Consider the following 20,305-nt stretch of genomic DNA (forward strand, 5'->3'; position numbering starts at 1 on the left):
AATTTGTGCTGTGTGCTATGGGAGCTCTACGTGAGGTGTGAGCTCACAGTGATCGCTCTGTTGCTGGGAATCTTAGAGCTGCAGCAGAATGCTGCTCTCTAGACCAGCGTGTACTGTATCGTACGAGCACAACGTACGTCACAAAGCAGATTTGCTGGGTTCGTCAGTCATTTTAGATTTTAAGACGTTATGTTGATGGCTATGTGACTGACCTGTGGTGATGCATTCATACAGCATTGTATGCTTTTGATTTAAGTTAAATTTCATTTTTGCTTACCGTTGGGTGATTGTCCAAATCATTTTAGTTGTTAAGTGCTGTTACTTGAAAGCAAGTCATTGTTTGTGTAGTCTGTTTATTTAAAGACATTAAAATACTTAGGTTTTTGGCAATGCTTCTGGGGCTGCAGGAAATGGTTTTTGAGTATTGAGTGAAGTTCGAGTCCGGTGACCATCAGCTCATTGTTTCTCAATATCCGATATGTAAAATGGAAGTTGATTTGTTATACAGCTAGGCTTGTTTTGCTTCAACCTTCATTATTTGTTGTCTCTCTGTCAGTTCAGGATTAGAATAAAGGACTCAATTATCCATCAATCATTGAACTGCTTAATGCAGTTACCGTATAATTGCTTAATTGGACCATTTCAAGAATGTTTTTAAACACACATATGCACTCTAAATAACTTGCCCAACACCACACAAATCTAGAATTAGCTTAAAGTTAATTTTAGCCGCAGCCATTAAGGTCATGAATTGGTCTATGAATTGGTCATTTGTTGGATCGTGTTGTGGTGTCAGTAAACCCCTATTGCATTCAATTTCTTGTTTTTCTCTAATTTACACAAAGAGAGAGAAATAATGAAGATTATACCAAACTTGTTGCACAGTAGGCTTGACAGATGACAAGTTGAAAGACTATATATCCTGTAACATGCTCATTTTTTAAACTTAATACTCTGCTAGACTCCATACCACTTTGCATCCAACTGAACTATTGTTTATGCCTGTTATTACTTGTGGTTATTGCTAATAGATTGATAATTGGCTTGGAGAAATAATCAAATCTTTGTTTGATTATGACTAGGGTGTCTTTGCGTTTTCTGTCGCCAATCTTTATTTTTATCTGTGTATCCAACTGACTTTTCTCAAGTTGCTATTTTTGTCCCCCCCACCCCAGTCTGGCATGTCAAGCACTATGTGTATAACTGCCTTTCAGAAGCCTGGGTAACTTTTTAAGGATAGATTTAACTGCAAGTAACCTACTGGGTTCAGGGTAACTGCAGGAATATTTCACAAGCTGTCTGTCTGTGCACCCACCCATGTGAGACTAAAAAAAGAGCCACATCGTAGCCCATAGGACACCTGAACATATCATGTCAGCAGAGACAATATGAATGAACCAATAGAGTTAGGACTAAAAAAAGTTTGTAGGAGACTCCTCGCCCTTTGCCCCTTTCGCCAGACCGGCTTTTATTGTTTGTTTGCTCACCAGTTTTCAGTCTGAAGGTGAAACCTAACCATTTTGCCATGTGATATTTGACATTAGTTGCTTATAGAACATTAGAACGTTACTTTTTTCACAAGTTGTTGCAGTTACAAAAATTTGCTTGGTTTTGGTGTTGTGTGGAACTATTCCGCAATGCATAATCCAGGAATAAAAGCAGAATTTACTCTATAACACAGAATGTCACAAAATTTTGCAAAGGTTTTTTAAACCCATTATAACTCATTCACAATGAGGTTTCATTAGCTTGCAAATGAAAGGACAAAAATGCTAAGAAACACTTCCCTGTTTGTGTAATGTTAGAAAGTTACATTCATTTCACTTTAAGCATTGCAAGCAATAAGAAACATTGCTGTGTCTGCGTCAAAGCCACCAGTAGTACGGCGCAGAAAACGATCTGTTATATATGAAGAACCTACTGACATTCCAGATGGCAGTGTTCTAAACATTATGTGAATAATTATGATCAAAAATAGTAATCTAAAGCTCCGTACAGTTGCACCGAAAATATGTCATAATAAACGCTGGTATTAACTGGATTAAGATGTATGCAGACAAAGGATGTTTCACTGTAGCAGGAGTTAGCTCACACACTCTGATACAGCCAGCTCCATCACTAAAGGCATGTTAAACATTGAGGCAACTATTTTCTGTCTCATTCCCAATATCCAGTTCCCTGTCGCGTTTGCTCGGGTATTTACAGTTTTCTCTTGTCTGTGTTTGTGTCCCACATCCTGACTCATTCTGACATCACTCTTGCTCTCCTCTTTCCAAGAAGGAAAGTAAACAATGTGACTAGGCCTAGTCCTCATTCTGTGTCAACATCCACCTTCACAGGAGCAAGTGGCTCTTTACTCAAGGGGCACTTGATTAGTGCTGGTCACTTTAGATTAGATGCTCCGGTGTTAACGGGAGCTCACAGTTGCTTCGAGCTGTGAAGGTGCAGCCTCATATTGGGAGATCGGCACGTAAGCGCCTTTGGGTCCCGCGGCCGGTGTTTCTAACGTAAGAGGGGTGGAGTCTAGGCATTGTGCATGACAGCGGTTGGCATGTATGCGTTAGGTTGAGCAGCCGTAAAATCCATTGGTGTTTGCAAGAGTTTGTATTTTTTAATTAAATTCAGGACGTGCTACATTTTCTAACCAGGTTTGTGTAGTGATAGCGTGATACGGCCTACAGCTTAAAAGTGTCCTTCTGGTCTGTTCCACGATCCACTGGCTGGATTATAAACTGTGAAATTAAATGTTTTATGTGAATTTCGAGCACTTAAATTTGAGTAAGATATGTCTTGATCTCTATGTTATTGTTTTATCTTGCCTGTATGTTAGCAGTGTATCAGGATTCAGTTCTCTAAACATTGGCGTACTATCAGCAAGTTCACAAAACATACTGGTCAACCACTAGTTTCATGCTTTGGTTAGTTGTTTGAATATATAGCGTACTGACTGCAGTGGGCTTGTTTTAGTTTCGCCTGTTGCTGGCCTGCATACATCTATAGCTAATGATGTATTTTGAGGCGGGAGATTTATTTTATTTTTAATGCCCTGGCCTGTACTAGCTCTCATTTTACCAGTGTCATTGTTTGAGGTGTCGACCCAGATGGCTTTTTATTAATAGTGGAGACTGACTCAGCTATGGGGCCTGACTGTTTAAAGTCCTCTGTAGGAGTGTTTGGGGTTTGGCTGCCAGGTTGGACGGGGTTATCGCACAACACGGTTAGAGGTGTTGAACTTCATTGAAAGGTTGAAAGTTTTGCACTAGCCCTGCGGAGGACGGTGTCCTCTTGCAAATGAGGCGGTTCAGAGAATCGGGTGGAAGTTTTCTTTAGTTTGATGACCGGTGGGATTGTAGTTGGCAGCACAGGCTCATTCAGTTCCTTAAAAATAATCCTTTAAATAAATTGTCCTTCCTGTAACTTTGAATTGGTAAAACACAAGTATAACCCAACCCCACTGCCCTTACATTTTGTGAATTAACTATTGCACTAGTTTGGCGAGTGGGCTAAAGGAAATGACGGAAAGTCGACAACTGAAAGAGAGATGACAATACAAGGATGTCCTTCCTTTCATAAAAACAAAAAAAGAAATTACATAAAAAGTTCCAGAATGTGATGAACACCTAAAGTGGAGTCATTAAATGGCATTAGATTGGGATCACCAGACTGTTTCCCAGTGCATGCTGGGAGATGTGCCTCATATCATCAGGTTAAGATAATTTTGGCCACTGTTTTCAAGAACTGTACAGTCTGTAATATATTAATTTTAATTTCTGTAGTTCTTACAGGTTCTGCAAGAGTTGTGCCCTGCACCCTTAATAACTCATACCTGCTTGCATGTACCCCTGCTCATTGTTGAGCAGCATAGGCCTGTTTTTAGCTGCACCCGTCCCTCAGAGTTCGGATTGCATGAAAGACTGAGGTCCTGTGGTGTGGGGCATGACATCCATGTGACCTGCCATCTGCGGGCACAGTCGCACATTAGACAAGCAGGCATTGCATCACAATGTCCTTTTTTCATAAATTTCATTTGTTTTAGACACACTGAAGTGTTCAGTGTTCATGGAATATAAACTTCCTGTATACTAAGGTTAAGCTTTAGATCTTTGCCAATATTTGCATGCATATAGAATAACTTTGAATGTGTGATTTTAAAGATGCCTTCATAAATTTAATAAGACGTTTATATGGGATAAATATATATTTATTTCTTTTCTGTTCAGCAATTCTATCTTTCAATGTAATGCCAACTTTGGCTCAGTAGCACCAGCATTCCCATTACCCTAACAGGGAATAAGATAGGGGGTCAATACGGACTTTGGAGGGGTTAGGTTTGGGAGGAGGGCCTTTCAGCTGTTCTCATGCACACACCACCATCCTCTTCCTGTGCCTTAGAGACAGGGAATAGGCTGGTCTGTTGCCATGGCGACATGGTGATTGGCAGCTGGCAGCTGTGTTTGGTCAGCTGTGGGGATGCGAAGTGAAGTGTGGGGGGTCTCGTGGTCGGTGCATGGTTAATTGCAGCAGATGATTACTTCATCCACCACCTGATATATTTAACTGCTGGGATGGACACTTGGCGTATGTGACAATAAATTCTAGCCGGGCACCTGTGTGTCTGTGGATGTTGTATTTTATTAACATTCGTTCCCATCGGGGACAGCGTTTATGCCAGCGCCGTGGCCAGATCAGTGCGAGGGGGGAACAGAAAGAGTAACAGGCAGGGAAAGGGAGGGTGAGAGCGGCATTGTGGGAAGGGTTGCTGATACAGCACAAGCTACCAGGTTTATTTATAGAGACCTCGCCGCCCAGCCCTTGGATACCGGCAGCCAATCAGGAGGAAGAGAGCGAGGGGGCCTCCGCCAATCAGAGCGGAGGAAGGGGGGTGTCACACTCAGGAAGTTCTCAATGTGTTCGTTTCAGCATTTAAAGGCACAGTGTGACAATTTTTTTCTTGGTGCTCAGCAGATCGCTGTCTTTGATGCCAAAGATGGAAATCAATAAAAACACTTGAATTCTGATTTATTACAGTAAGGTAGAACATTTCTCTCGCTTGTTTTTTGTGCAGTTTTACTGTTGCTAGAGCACAAAGCAGATGATGCTCTTTGACAGTGTGTCAACCAGTTGCTTTCAGGCATTCGGTTGGTCTCGCAATATGTCATGTGAGAATTGATCGAGCCGTCGTCTGTATTCCAAACCGAAATCAACCAGTTTGAGATGAGTCACATATGTAATTCTCTGTATATCCAAGCAGCCTTCCTGTCAGCGAGTTGATGCTGGGACTCCTCCTATGGGCATGTAACAGCAACGCTTGCCGTCACTCTGTGGAATTGATGGCGGTCAGATGTGTCGTTTTGCACTTTGTTTAAGCTACGGCCATTGATCGCGGGGCTATTTCAAGTTGTAATGTGTCATTGATAAATTTCACCCCTATTACTCCTCACCTGTCAGCCGGTGAAAGTGGCAATAAAAGCATTTGCTGTGGGATATCTCATCCATTTCATATCCTCCCCGTTAGACTTTTACATCCTCGCTTCCGGCGGACTCAGCAATCTCACTTAATTACCGTATTCTTGGCCTCGCCTGTTCTCAAAATGTCTGATATTTCCTTTTTACATTGAGTGTGAGCGGGCTGGTGGATTATTGAGGATTTAAAAAAAATGCATCCTGTAGTTACAATTTCAGTTCATCAAATTTAGAACCATACATAGTTTGTAGTTTAGTATCCAGGTCCTTAAGATCATGACGATTTTTTGTTGGTATTATGGCTATGCTGAATTCTCATTAATGCAATGCAGAAAAGTATACATAAATTTGGGAATGTTTGTTGTAGTGCAGTTTTAATGTTGGCATATTTTAATAAAAGCAAAATCATTGTATTACAAATGTGGTACATTTGCTAAAAATTTAAAACTACACTGTTCCCTTTTAATTTTTTGGGCATAAAATATGCCATGCTTTAAATTTTGTGCACCTATTTACTTAAAATGTTGGCATCCACCTAACCTGAATAAGGTCAGTAAAATACTAATATGCACCCTGTATGCTGCATATTCTTGGCCAACAAGTGGCAGCACAGGACCATGGAGAGCTCTGCTTGCGTTTCGGTCACTCCCATTTCCACTGAGGTTTTAGTTTGCAGTGTCAAACTCTGCTTTTCTTTGTTCTGCTTGTTTTACAGTGACCTACTGAAAACTGATTTCTGGTGTTTGCATATTAACAGCCCATAGCTGTTGGCAAAATACACAGATAATTATTCTGAATTTCAAACTCTTCTCAGGGCATTGAAGGTGTATAGCAGGGAAACTGTTGAAAATTTCCAAACCAAAAGATTAGTTGCAGATTTCTTCAGTGAAAAGCTTCTGTGGCAGTACTTTTCTTATATGTAGCAATGTATGTTCTTTAACCTTCTTTCTTCCCCGTTTTCTCTGTGAAGGTGGAAGCAGCTCAGGATGCAAGCCCCCCTCCTCTACCCTCTGCCAGCCTGCCGCCTTGGGCTTCTCCCCCGCTGAGCCAACCATGTCGAGCCAGCACAGCCACCCCTCCTTTAGTAACATCCACTCCATGGCCGACCAGCAGCAGGTATCACCTACAACTAAACCATACCATAAATCATTTACAAGTGTGCAAAATGGATTCTTGTACAGAAATACAATGCGCTACCAAAACTAAGATCGTAGGTTCGAATCCCAGGAAACCCACATAGTAAATCCACAGATTTTTGTGCGTCATGTCTTCTAATCAATGTTGTTGTGTTGGTGCAGGTGCTGTCAGATATGACCATCCTGCAGAGGAGGATTCCACCCAGTTTTCGAGATCCCGCCAGCGCCCCGCTACGAAAACTCTCTGTCGATCTCATCAAGACATACAAGCACATCAATGAGGTGAGCTGTGATTATTGTACAAATTTCCCTTCTGACGGTTCGGTGTGGTCACACTTTTTGAGATTAGATTGCTAACATAGTATAGAGCAGTCCTTACAAACTCAAGGACATCCCCCACCCCGACTCCCAGCCAATCCCTTCTAAAATATAATGTTCATCACATCATTCATTTGAAAGTTAATATTTAGAAATGTTGTGAATGTTTAAGAACATTTTTTATGACATAAAATTGCATCAAATCCACTAATGCATGTTATATACTTTACTCTTCAGGTGTATTACACGAAAAAGAAACGGCGAGCCCAGCAGGTTCCCCCTGAGGACTCCAGCACCAAAAAAGAGCGCAAGGTGTACAACGACGGCTACGATGACGACAACTATGATTACATTGTGAAAAACGGAGAGAAGTGGCTGGACCGCTACGAGATCGACTCGCTTATCGGCAAGGGCTCCTTCGGACAGGTTAGCCTATTTTGAGGAATGTATTGAGAAAAGGCTATAGTACAGAAGGAAAAGCGTTTGTTATGTTAAATGAAGGGTCTGTTTCTAAAAAGGCTGGTTCATTTTTAAGAAAATGAAGAGATAGTTCAACTTGGTGTTATTGAAGCGCTGATGATTCCGATTCTTTGTGTAGGTGGTGAAAGCCTATGACCACCACGAGCAGGAGTGGGTGGCCATTAAGATCATCAAGAACAAGAAAGCCTTCCTGAACCAGGCCCAGATCGAGCTGCGGCTTCTTGAGCTCATGAACAAACACGACACTGAGATGAAGTACTACATAGGTAAAAACTGCACACTTACTGGTTCAGATTGTCACTAAAAGTAATGAGTTGCAATTCAGTGAGTGAGTCAAATGTTAGTTCAGTAAGAGCTCAGACTGATTCATTCAGTGAATAAGCCACTTTACAGTTTTTCTGTGACTCATGTGCGAGTCATCAAGAACCGGCTCATTTGCTCATGAATCGGACTATACCAGTCACTCTGTTGTTGTGTGCAACCTGCGTCAACAACGCAACAGAAAGATTGATTAAAGCAATTTTTTATGTCATCAGATTTAGTATAGATAGTATGAACTTTATAGAGCTGTATGCACGTCATAAAAATAGCTGGTTATAGCATTTTAGATTCATTTTAAGGGAACTGATTCTTGACTCCCATTAGACACGCGTGTATGCATGCTTAGATTTCACATCTGTTTACTCAAAACCTCTAACTTTAATAAAGGTCATTGCCCTAAAACATCTTTTTTTGCTTTGTTTCCCTTCAGTCCACTTAAAGAGGCACTTCATGTTCCGTAACCACCTGTGCCTGGTTTTCGAGCTCCTCTCCTACAACCTGTACGACCTCCTGCGCAACACCAACTTCCGCGGCGTCTCGCTCAACCTGACGCGCAAGTTCGCTCAGCAGCTGTGCACGGCATTGCTCTTCCTGGCCACGCCCGAGCTCAGCATCATCCACTGCGACCTCAAGCCCGAGAATATCCTCCTGTGCAACCCCAAGCGCAGTGCCATCAAGATTGTGGACTTTGGCAGTTCCTGTCAGCTAGGACAAAGGGTGAGACTGCGTCTCAGGCCTATTGGCTTCCGTATTTGTTACCGGCAGGCTGAGATGAGGTCGCACCCGGTAGTTAACTAGCGCAGATTTCTGAAAAATCACACTCTTTATGGCACGGCTGATGTGAAAGGGAGATGCTGTGGCGGTGACGCGGAATTTGTTTTATGCGTTTTTAAGAAAGAGGAAAAAAATATATAGTGGTTTTAGCTAGGTGCCATGTGCATTCATGGCACATTCTAGAGGACTTTCCCAGGGCTGAATAGGTTTTACTGCTTGAGAATAGATTCCCAGTGGTAATGCTGCACCCTCCTTCACTTGCAGCTTCTGCTGCCCCCTAGTGGAGAAAAAGTAGAAATATGTTTAGTCACTGTGCAAATTCAACTTGATTGAAAACTGTGTGAACTACATGTCTTATCTGTTTCTTCTTCCTCTCTAACCCCATGCAGATTTACCAGTACATCCAGAGTCGGTTTTACCGGTCGCCGGAGGTGTTGCTGGGCATGCCGTATGACCTGGCTATAGACATGTGGTCGCTGGGCTGTATCCTGGTGGAGATGCACACGGGCGAGCCGCTCTTCAGTGGCTCCAATGAGGTAAAGTTTATATATTTGCATTATAACAAAACAGAAGAGAGCACATGTGTTTTAGCCAGGTTTGTTGCCAATTACCCATGATTCTCCATAAAAAAATGTTAAGACATTGTAGTAAATGTCTTGTAGTAAAAAGCTCTCAAGATGCTTATCCCACCCTCTGCTTCTGATTGGTCCATTTTTTTTTTAAGTTATTATTGATTGGTCTGATGTGTAACAAAAGTTGAACTACTGTATGTATAACCTGACAAAGCAAGTTAAGATCGCAATAATGCAGCCACTACAAGAACAAATTCATTACCAAATAATTTTTAATCTAAATCACTGATATTTGTCAACAAAGCAAATGCATTCTTGCTGCCAGGTCAGTCAGATTGGGATCTTGCCCTGACACTGTATGTCTCCCTCAGGTGGACCAGATGAATAAAATAGTGGAAGTGCTGGGGGTCCCGCCCAACCATATGCTGGATCAGGCCCCTAAAGCACGCAAGTACTTCGACAAGCTGTCCGACGGCCTGTGGACCGTCAAGAAGAACAAGGATATTAAGAAGGTACTTTATCCTTCAGCCTCCGTGAGTAAAACTCTGCTTCTACTTAACCTTGACCCTCCTCCCAAAGCCCCGCCCCCTCCCACACTCCACCCAACGCTCACCTTATCCTCACGGAGAGGGGAAGAGAGAAAGTAGGGTCCAAATGGAGGAGGGTGGATTAAAAAGGTTGGAGATGAGTTTGAATCATAAGATAAGAAATTTCCACGCTCCTAGCTCCAAAACGGGGTATACCTGGGCCTTAATATGCATTTACACATTTGGAATAAGCTTTTATCCGAACGCAATTTCCAGTGCCTTCAAGGTATACATTTATCAGTTGTGTGTTCCCTGGAAATCGAACTCTTCACCTTGGCGTTGTCAGCACTGTGCTCTACCTTTTAAGCAATGGGATTGCACTCGAGCTCATTTGTGCTTGACAACAACCTCCTCCTCTCTCCGCTGACCCGCTTCTTGGTCAATCAAGCCTTCAGCATCTGCTCTTCATTGACATCACTGTCCTTTATCATGACCATCCTCAGAAACATCCTCATTATAAATATGAGTGCCTTCAGCAGAGGTCTTGAATGTCTAGAGTGAATTTATTATAACTTGATATGATATTTAGTTTAATATAATAGGTGAAGAGATTCAGATAAAAAATAAATCCTCAATCACTGATGCAGTATTGTCAATATACAGTATTATTGTGTTAACACTGCCTAATTTTAGCACAGCTACTCACTGCCTGGTAAATACGGTTACAGGTTAACTGAGTGCTGAGTAGATAGAATGACCCTGTGTTTTCAATGAAGAGAAGTAAAATATCTTTTTAAAGAGTCAGTGTTAAAGATGGTGATAGCAGGTGGAGGGTAAATGTCTGGATGAGGTCTCAGCACTCAGTTTTAAAGTATTAGTGTCTGACACCTCCTGCCAACTCATCCAGAGACTCAGCTCAGGAGGAAAAGCTTGAAATTATTCTTACAGTAAGATACATACATGTTATGTCCTTATTGTAGTATTTATGAAGCAGGATTGAACAGTACATTTTCAGGTGAGGACCTGTGTGCCGATGTCATTACTTCCACAAAACCACAACATATCTCCGCTTCAGTCTCCATTCACCTGCATTCATGAATGATTTTTTTAGGCTGATTAGTTTACTGTTAAAGTCAACATGAAATCAAAATGTACCCTTGTTTACTAACGTTCTTGGTTTTATTTGTATCAGATAAATGCTTGATTTTGTGATCTTTCATCAAATATTCAGGCGTTGTTTTTCTTTGATTTGTCCCGTCCTGTTTTGACAATCCAGTCAACAGACAATGGCAAACATGTTGTCCAACCCTGCTTTTATTCTTGTTAAATTACTTTTTCATTAAGAAGTAGATAAACTTCCCAATGATTGTGTAAATACCATTTCACGTTGACTTTAAAGTATTTACGTGATAATTATATATAAAAATACTAGAACATATATGCATTATGTATGATATATGGTTAAAGCTAGTGTAATATTATATTTTTAAACTCTTGAAGAAATGATGACTGATGATGTGTTTGCGACTCATTCCTTCCTTTTCTTCTGTTTTCTCTGCTTATTCGTCATTTCAGGAATATAAACCACCCGCCACACGACGACTGCACGAGATTCTGGGGGTGGAGACGGGAGGTCCAGGGGGGAGGCGAGCTGGAGAACAGGGCCACGCGCCCTGCGACTACCTGAAGTTCAAGGACCTGATCCTCCGCATGCTGGACTACGACCCCAAGACGCGCATCACGCCCTTTTACGCGCTGCAGCACAACTTCTTCAAGAAGACGACGGATGAGGGCACCAACACCAGCAGCTCCACCTCCACCAGCCCTGCCATGGACCACAGCCACTCCACCTCCACCACGAGCTCGGTCTCCAGCTCTGGTAAGCGGCGTTCACCGTGTCAGCCCGTCACTAAAACCTGAAAGGATTGTTCATGTCATGAATTCTTTGTCATCGCAGGTGGATCCAGCGGTTCTTCCAACGACAACCGAAATTACCGGTACAGCAACCGGTACTACAACAGCGCAGTCACTCACACGGACTACGAGATGCAGAGCCCACAGGTGAGGTTGCCAACAACTACGTCACATGATTTTTGTCATTTACAGAACCCAAGTTGACGTGTCTCTCGGTTTCTCGGCTCTAGGCTCCGTCACAACAGCAGTTGCGCATCTGGCCCGGAGGAGACAGCAGCATGGGTCAGCTGTCCAACAGCAGCAGCGATTCATCTTACTCGCAGCTGATGCTGCACAAGCCGGCGGCCACGCAGCACTCACGCCACTTCATAGGCAACATGGGGGGCATGATGGAGCCGCACCATCCCCACCCCATCTACGGCAGTCACCACAGCAACGGCAGACAGCTCCGGCAACAGCAGCAGCAGAACCAGCCGCAGGGCCAGACCTCGCAGGGCCAGCAGGGCCAGGCACTGATGCCCGTCTCTTCCCCACAGATGCAGGACAGCATCGAGCTCAGCCTCACCCACCACCACCATCTGGGTCAGTCTTCCATCATGCAGCCACCCCCGTCGAGCTTGGACTCCAGTCAGTACGGCTCCTCCAACCTCCACTTGGGCCTCTCTGCCTTTCGGACTAGGACAGTCATGGCCCCCCAGCAACCTCCTTCCGCTTCCCAGCAACAGTTGCCGCAGGCCCCAGCTTCCCAGGACAGCATGGTCGCTGCCTCCGGCTTGGGATACATCCCTCCATGCTACGCCGGCAGCAACAACAATAACAACCCGGCCCAGGGAAGCGTCGGAGTGGGGGGTATGCTCACCGGGGGGCCCCCGCCCAGAGGAGTCGGGGGAGCTGGGGGGCGGCCGGATTCCGAGGAATCCGCCATGATGGCAGTGTGCGGGAGTGGGAGCGGTCAGAGTGCAGCCAACTCTTGATAAATCTTGAACAAATTCCAAAAGCCATACGAAAATTTTAACGAAACAACACGACAGTGACAAAAATGCCACACACACACACACAACACGACACAAAGTAGTGTGACATCAAACACACACACAGCCACACGCAACAGAACCGCAGAGAAAAACTTGTGAAATATCAAACAGTTGATTTTGGTTTCGTTTTGGTTTTGCATGGGGGGACGGTCGAGGGAGGGCACGAATGGAATGATTTTAAACTATTTTTATCCTTATCTTTTTGTTCCTGTTCATTTGTTTTTCTTTAATTGAAGGAGAAGCGCAGTGGGCAAAGTCGTTGTAACAGAAGGTTTCAGAAAGTTGGTTTTTACCGTTGTTATATTGTTATTTAATTTTATGTGCTTTGAGGTCAGGTTTGCAGCGAGAGATTTTTATTTGTTTTGTTTTTGCGAGGGAGAGCTTTAGATTTTTCGAAAAATTGAATGTGTTCGTCAAGACGACAGCAGCAAGAGAGAGTTCCCTTCATTTTGTCTTGCCATAATTGTACATTTTTAATTTATTAAGAATCACTACATGCAGGAACGAAATGGGAGAGGGCTGGAAAGTGGTCTAAACTGAGAGGTGGGATTATTTATTCTATGTTTTATTTATACCGTTGTTTTATTTTACTGTTTGAGGGACGGATGACATTTATGCATAGACAACAACAAGCAAACAAAACTGGGTTTGAGTTTTTCATTTTTCGTTTGTTTTTGCTTCTTTTCGTTTGCTTCTCGAGTATCTCTCACCCACCCACGTGCAGCAGACATACACACACACACACACACACACACAGACACATTTTTGTTACTTTTTTTTACGTTTCCAATCTCTATTTCGCTTGACACACTGGCTTATATATCTCAAACTATGAAACAAGTCCTACGAACGAAATAAAGCAAATGACAGAAACTCTTTTTAGTCACCACACAGTGAGAAAAACCAACTAACAACTAGAGGAGGAGGCTGAACTGTGAGCCGCTTTCACGAGGAGAGGGGGAACGTAACTCAACTTAACATACAGGAGGAAATGATACAGGAAAGTCTTAAAAAACATCAAAACATTTTGCCAGAAGGAAAACCAAAATGCTTCCCTGTTGTTCGTTTCAAAAAATAGTCTGCCTTCTCGCCATCTCACTAGACTCTCACCTCTCACTCTTTTGGTTTCATCTCTTTCTCTTGCTTTTCTAACCCCCTTTGTTTTGGACAGAAAACTATAAAAGCGTTAACACACGTTTGTATTAACTCTGGATATGCTAAGCCAAATCTTGCTGTAGCTCTCTCTCTCTCACGTTGTTTTCTTTCTCGAGCCATATTTCTGTTGGAAGGAAGAGTCTGGGGCGAGATTTAGCAGGAGGGTGGAACACTTCACTCTGAAGGGACATTTTCGTGTCCTCCTGACTGCAGCGGGCCCACTCTGACTTCGCATCCTGCCTCTCATTTTCTTTTCTCTCCTGTCTTTAAACCCCTCCCACCACCACCTTCACAACACTCTGTGAGTGCTGTTTGCCATCAAGTCAAAAAAAGTGAACTACTCTCTCGGCTGCTATCTCCACTCTCAACCATGTTCGGATTGCTGCTAAAGAAAACAGACAGATAAATGAATAAATAAATAAATAAAAATGAAAACTTTTTAACCCTCCTGCTTCAGAAAAATGAAAAATAAACCACTGCATCTCATGTATTTATTACTATTTAACAAGGAAAAAATGAGAGAAAAATAATCTGTTTTCTGCTGTTTTTTGTTTGCTTTCTTTCTTGGTACAGGTTAAAGCTTGACATTTATATTATGTAACGGAAACATGGTATTAAACAAGTGCCTCGATTTATTGGTCAGCCACTGGACAGAAATGAACAGAAGACAATTCTAGGAGTTTGAACAAGGTTTATTAAATGTATAGCGGCAGAAAATTCAAGCCTCATGCAACTGTGTAGAAATCCACTACAATTCAGAATCATCTGAAACCTTCATATTGGAAGTAGGCTTCGGTATGACTGACCAATACCATTATATTTAATTAACTGCTGACATCTTCATCCATTGTAATCTGTGTACATAGCATTCATGCATCATCCAGTTAACGTTAAAGCAATGTTAGGGTGATGTCATTTTCAAGGTTAATTCTGATGACTGGGATTCGAACCTGCCACCTTTAAGGCCGCAGGACCTGCAAACTACCTTATTCTGCTCAGATCAGTGATGAAGACTGCTTTCCTTTATGTTCTTAATAACCGGTCGAAACTTGTAACTGGCCGCACTGGCTTCTTTACTTTGTCATTTTTTTCAACATCATCCTTCATGAGAACATAATGTCTGAAGTATTATGATATCATCAGTTTTGGTTTCTCTATTAAAGGGAGAGTTGCCTCTGTAGGTCCTCTAATCTTGTTATGTCTAGACGACGTTGGTCACGGTATCGATTTGTCGCACTCACAATGCACTGTCAGAAAACGTGTCTGAGCACTGATAAACTTTGAAAACGCAGATGTTTCCGAGCTGCTTATAACACCAATACAGTACTTTGTGTCTATTCAGTTGTTATTTAAGAATATAAGGAAATATATATAAAACTGGAGTGGTCTCGGAGGACGATTTTCAGAACAACTTGTTGCTCTGTCACCTCTCAATACCTTTTGAAAAGCCTCACATAAAAATACCTCTGTTCAAGTGGAGGAGCATCTAACGGAACATTCTGAAGCATTGCCTTTACAATTTTAAGCTGTAAACAGATGATTTACGCACTGCAAAAAGTGACATCAGTAGTCATGGAAACACATGTATTACATAAACTCATCCAAATATGTAATGGAATTTCAGCTTGTTTTTATAAGCTATAGCAAATGGTAAGAGTAAAATGGTAAGTTGAAATGACTTATAAAACCAAAACCAATTAGATTGAATTTAAAGATTAAAGGCAGCAAAACAAATTACAATGCAGAAATGCAAGTCTACTGGTTACACATATATATATATATATATTTCTCATCTGATGCTAATTTTAATGTCTGTTCTACAAAACAAAACAAAAACTTCAGTTTTACTGTAATTTAACGAGAATGATAAAACACTTTATAATATTGAGTGATTTCTGTATGGCATTTTTGCATGTCATGGGTGATCCTGTAAGGTTAATTAACTTATAATGAAATTCATAAACTCAATTCAACATAAAGATGGTTAAAATGTGAATTTCTACCGATGTTATATTTTACGTTTTTTAAGTTTATTGCAGTGTGGTATACGTTTTCTAATCTTTCTAATTTAAAGTTTATGTTTGTTGGGAAACAACAACAAAAAAACATTAAGTGACGTTAACCTTTATACTACAGCCCAAATACTGTTACGAACATGAAAAAGATTGAGTAAAAATACAACAAATTAGACCCAGTAGCGCGCACTCGGTAAGGCGCGAGTGATGCGTGATTGGACTATACGTCATCAATCAACAGGTGAATGTCGTGCGTGCCTTGCGTCCTCTCATGTCGACTTTGTTTTTCTCTGCGTTATGATGGGACGCATACGTGTTTGTTGTCCTTTGTACTTGTTAGCCTTACTCTACATATGCGAAACCTACATGGCTGATATTTTTGAAGGTCACTCAAAATATAGCCACTTAGTATCCTCGGAGCAGAAAACCTTTCACGCGCAGCCCATGTCAGGGGCACTCAGGCCGTGGACAGGAGACGGCGAATTTCTAAAACCTCCTCCGGTGATGCGTCCTTACCACGTTTTCCCGATGTTTGAACATGTCGCGGTTCCTCTGGTTGACATGGAGCTGTTCAGACCTGTGTCCGGGAGAAGACGCTTGCCGGATATTATGAGTAGTCTTCTTAATCCTCAAGTGAACCCTCAGCGCATCCAGGTGTCTCCCGTGCGCAATACTCATGGTGTGGAGGTCTGGTGTGGGTACAGTAAAGTTTCGGTGCGTGTGAATAAGATGCTGCTGGGCTTCAGGAGTTCACCGTCCTCTTTTTATCTGGGAACGTGTTCTGCCTCGCGCTCCCAGAAAGACGTAATCTATTTTCATTACGACCTGAACGAGTGCGGTAGCTCTTTAACGGTAAGCTGTGACGTAATAGCAAAAAGTACTTTTGGCACGTGTTTACATTAACAGGGCTGGATTATGAACTCTCAAAGTGGGATCAGAGTGGAAGTAGGTCTACTTGAGTAATTTACTCAAGACCATTTTTCAAATATTTGTTTTTTATTACTTAACAACATTAAAGCATATATTATGCTTATACTCTACTACATTTTATAAATACATTTTTACCCGCTTTATTTTTCTATCTTAAGTAGCCTACATTTAAAAGTACGTTAAAAATCTACTTTCTTTTTTACTGAAGTAAAATGTTTGAGTAAAACGCAAGTAATAAATGTACAAAAATCGACATGTATTTATCAAATGGTAAAGTATTTTTTTCCAAAGTAAAAACACTGATAAAATACAGATGTTTGAAAATCTACATAAGTACGAATACTTAAGTATTTTTCCACCTCTGCTCCGGGTGGGGTGTACGTGTGTTCACCACTTTCTGTGCGTGTTCACTACTCTCTGGATGGGTTAAATGCAGAGGTCACATTTCGGGTATGGGTCACCATACCTGACTAATAGGTCACTTTCACTCTTGATCAATGACCTAAATCACCCTTATGAAAATGAATCATAGTTTAACCATGATATTTGTAGTATTGCTATGGTCATACAAATGATAATTGATCAACCAAAAAACATTGTTAAAATTACTGTGATACTTAAATGTAAATAATGCTTTGAAGAATAGTTTTTGGAACACCACTGCCATATTAATAAATGTTAATTATTTTCTTCAGATGATGAATGGCCACATCATATATTCCAACACCTTACAATATATGCCAGAGTCTCAAGGGACAGTAATAAGAGCTGTGCCGCTTACATTAAACATCCAGTGCCTTTACAACAGGTAAAACACAAATCCCAAGATGGTTAAAGACTTTTGGATATCTGATGCAGTATAGCACCCTCCTTTTAACATTTTAGATTTCATCATTCTTACAAAATTGGCTTCTTACCCGTGATACGGGAACGCATGTTTCACAAGACTTTAGAAAGGAGGGCCAAGTTTACCATATCTGTGTGTAATGGTAAGTCTCTCTCTCTCTCTCTCTCTCTCTCTCTCTCTCTCTCTCTCTCTCTCTCTCGCTCTCTCTCTCTCTCTCTCTAAATGTTTTGTTTGATATGCTTTAAGGTGTTTTGATGGTCTTTAATCTTAATTTGTGTGTGAACTGTAGAACGCTGGGAAAAACTCAGGGAGAATGAAAGTTTTATGCTTGGGGAGCCCATGTATTTTGAAGTGTCTGCTGCTCATGTATCTAAGAATGTGAGGATTTTCGTTGACTCCTGTTATGCAGCATCTTCCAAAGACCCAAACTCAACTCCAGAACACGTCATTATTCACAATTACGGGTAAGTTATTTGGCCCATTCTGCTTTTCATTAAGAAAATATGAAAACAAATATGAAATACCTGTACAATTTCAGGTGTATGGAGGACAGCAGAAGACAAGGAAGTTTTTCCCGCTTCCTCCAAAGACAGTCGAACTTCATAAGGTTTTCAGTTGATGCCTTTTTACTCCCCCAAGTTACAGGCAAGGTATTGTTTTCATTTTTAAACTGGCTATATTTAGGGACATATTTTGACTATTAATTATTACCTTCAAAAAGTATTGGTCAAAAATCTGTACATTTGAAATAAACATCTTCATTTTTGTTGCCCATTAAGAGAGAAGTCAGCACAGTGGGGCATGTTGTCAATTAATATGCCTGGGTATAATATGTGTGTCTATCTGTCTAGAAATGTATGTGTGTGTTAATTCCATTTTTTTCTGATTTCTTTTACAGCACTTTTACCTGCATTGCATAGTATCATCAGTTCACAATACCCCTGCAAGTGCCTCAGCGAAATCTTGTACCTATAACAGTGTTAAGAAAAGGTGAATCATTTCACACAATTCTGCAACATCTATCACCTCAATTAAGCTTCATTCATTCATTTTTTCTCTATTTGTCTTCAGATGGGAAGAACTCTACACTGATGCATCTGTTTGTGCTTGTTGTGAAGTCACATGTGAAACTGAAACTAAATGTGAGTGCAAAATTAAACCGTATGTGTATGTGTGTTAATACATTTTTCACTCATGTAAAAGATCCTAATCCTGTCAGATGTTGATTCAATTTTGTATTATTTGTATGTCCGATTTATGCTTGCATGTGCTTGTTACCTGCATCATGATGGCTCAGACTGTCCTTCTTACAATTAGATTTAAATAGCATAAGAAATAGATTTCAATGAATATTATTTTGCATAGTTTATGAATGACATTCTTTCTGATTTACCAGCCTCTTTGTCCCATGTGACGCAATCTCTGATCACAAGTAAATCCTGGGTCTTGAAAAAAACCGAACCCTCATTTACTCAGCATAAGGAAGGATGGGTCAGTACTCAGGATGGTACAGAAGAAGTGAAGGTTAAGAGCGTACAAGAATTTAATGAAGAAGAGGCGGAGGATTACACAGAGGAGAATGTAATTGAAACTGAAGAACAAATGGAAACTTCAGCGAAAAACAAAGACATGCTAGTGAATGATGCAGAGGAAGAAATTGAAGTGATTGCAGGTACAGAGACAACGTTAACAGAGTTTCAGGAGGAAGTTGCTGTTCGTTCTGGAAAAGTGATGATTTTAGGGGACCAAATGGAAAAGAGTGTCGATATAGATGTGGAGAGTGTCCAGAGCACAGTTAAAACTGACACTGTGGTAAAGTCTAGAGTTCAGTCTATAGAAGAATCATTGGATGATGCTCATGATGACAAAAAATCCAACATAAGTGTGCCAGAGAAGATTTCCAGAAAAGAAATGCAGCCTGACAATTTCGAGAAGAACATGGATGTACAAAACACAACACAGTCACCAATGATGATTGATGAAAATATGTTTCTAAATGCCAAACAAGAACCAAACGAGTGGAGTAAAGATGCACAAGAGCAAATGAGAATGAAATACTATACTGAGGGGTCATTGTAATGCTATATGACATGTCTCTAAGGTATGAAGTATCTTTATACAAATTTTATTCATTCAAATTGTTTTAATCAATATAGTATTTTAATGATTTTATTTCTGTTTTAGGACCCTTGCTTGGCAGTTCTTCTCAATTTCATATGTGTGGCAGGGAATCTCAGCAACATTCTGAAAGTTGGTGTCATGTTTATGGCTTGAACCTAATTCACAAACTTGTGCATAATGACATTCTTGAAATAAAACAATGTTTTATGATTGTGTGCTGATGTGTCTGCATTTTCTTAGGGAGTCTGAAGAGAATAATTTAATAAATCTTTATTTTCATATCAATTTATAGGCCTACTTAATCCTTAAAAATACCGAGAGGTTAATATTTGAATATGCATTTTACATACATTTTAGCGGTTACAAAGCAACTTACACTATTCAATTTATTAGTTTACCACAACTTTTTTCTTCTGTTCTCTATATGATTCTGAGTCTTTTTTTCTTAAAGGGTCATAAGGGTCTTACAGTTTTATTTCACAACATAATGAAAAGAATAAAATGGTATTTGTTGTATAAATGTTTTTTTATGCTGGAGGTGGGAGGTAATTCCATAAAAAAATATGGTATGGTGCAGAAAATCGTAATACGCCTAAATAAAAACCCAGCTAACACATACGTTCTGACAAAGTCGCCAGTTCGTCTTCATTTGGTCACCGTGACATTATTTTGTGACAACGTTCTGAGGACGTCTTGGC

At 40.9% G+C, this 20,305-nt stretch overlaps 2 protein-coding genes across 4 annotated transcripts in view; both read left to right on the forward strand.

Moving 5' to 3' along the window:
* The window catches only part of dyrk1b (dual-specificity tyrosine-(Y)-phosphorylation regulated kinase 1B), a 36,644-nt gene extending 23,458 nt beyond the window's left edge, over positions 1–13,186 (forward strand). For 2 of the 3 annotated variants that reach the window (XM_057339605.1, XM_057339603.1), the window contains exons 2-11: positions 6,434–6,579; positions 6,762–6,881; positions 7,155–7,343; positions 7,516–7,663; positions 8,149–8,435; positions 8,882–9,028; positions 9,436–9,597; positions 11,167–11,470; positions 11,549–11,652; positions 11,736–13,186. In XM_057339605.1, the coding sequence (XP_057195588.1) occupies positions 6,517–6,579; positions 6,762–6,881; positions 7,155–7,343; positions 7,516–7,663; positions 8,149–8,435; positions 8,882–9,028; positions 9,436–9,597; positions 11,167–11,470; positions 11,549–11,652; positions 11,736–12,479 (2,268 nt within the window). In that variant the 5' untranslated portion in view covers positions 6,434–6,516 and the 3' untranslated portion in view covers positions 12,480–13,186. The remainder of the gene's footprint in view (positions 1–6,433; positions 6,580–6,761; positions 6,882–7,154; positions 7,344–7,515; positions 7,664–8,148; positions 8,436–8,881; positions 9,029–9,435; positions 9,598–11,166; positions 11,471–11,548; positions 11,653–11,735) is intronic. The other variant, XM_057339604.1, reaches the window with a different exon arrangement.
* A 2,568-nt stretch (positions 13,187–15,754) lies between these two features.
* On the forward strand, positions 15,755–19,954 carry zp3d.1 (zona pellucida glycoprotein 3d tandem duplicate 1). The gene is made up of 9 exons (XM_057340524.1): positions 15,755–16,561; positions 17,335–17,447; positions 17,525–17,628; positions 17,776–17,950; positions 18,025–18,136; positions 18,385–18,476; positions 18,558–18,628; positions 18,883–19,587; positions 19,671–19,954. The coding sequence occupies exons 1-8, from the start codon at positions 15,917–15,919 to the stop codon at positions 19,563–19,565; spliced, it is 1,995 nt and encodes a 664-aa protein (XP_057196507.1). The 5' UTR covers positions 15,755–15,916; the 3' UTR covers positions 19,566–19,587; positions 19,671–19,954.
* Positions 19,955–20,305: the final 351 nt, after the last annotated feature.

Source organism: Triplophysa rosa, linkage group LG8, assembly GCF_024868665.1.
Source record: "Triplophysa rosa linkage group LG8, Trosa_1v2, whole genome shotgun sequence".
NCBI lineage: Eukaryota > Metazoa > Chordata > Actinopteri > Cypriniformes > Nemacheilidae > Triplophysa > Triplophysa rosa.

Coding starts and splice junctions, on each gene's coding strand:
- zp3d.1 (XM_057340524.1), top strand. CDS start 15,917: ATGCGTGATTGGACTATACGTCATCAATCAACAGGTGAATGTCGTGCG. Junction 16,562..17,334: donor AGTGCGGTAGCTCTTTAACG/GTAAGCTGTGAC, acceptor TATTTTCTTCAG/ATGATGAATGGCCACATCAT. Junction 18,629..18,882: donor ATGTGAAACTGAAACTAAAT/GTGAGTGCAAAA, acceptor CTGATTTACCAG/CCTCTTTGTCCCATGTGACG.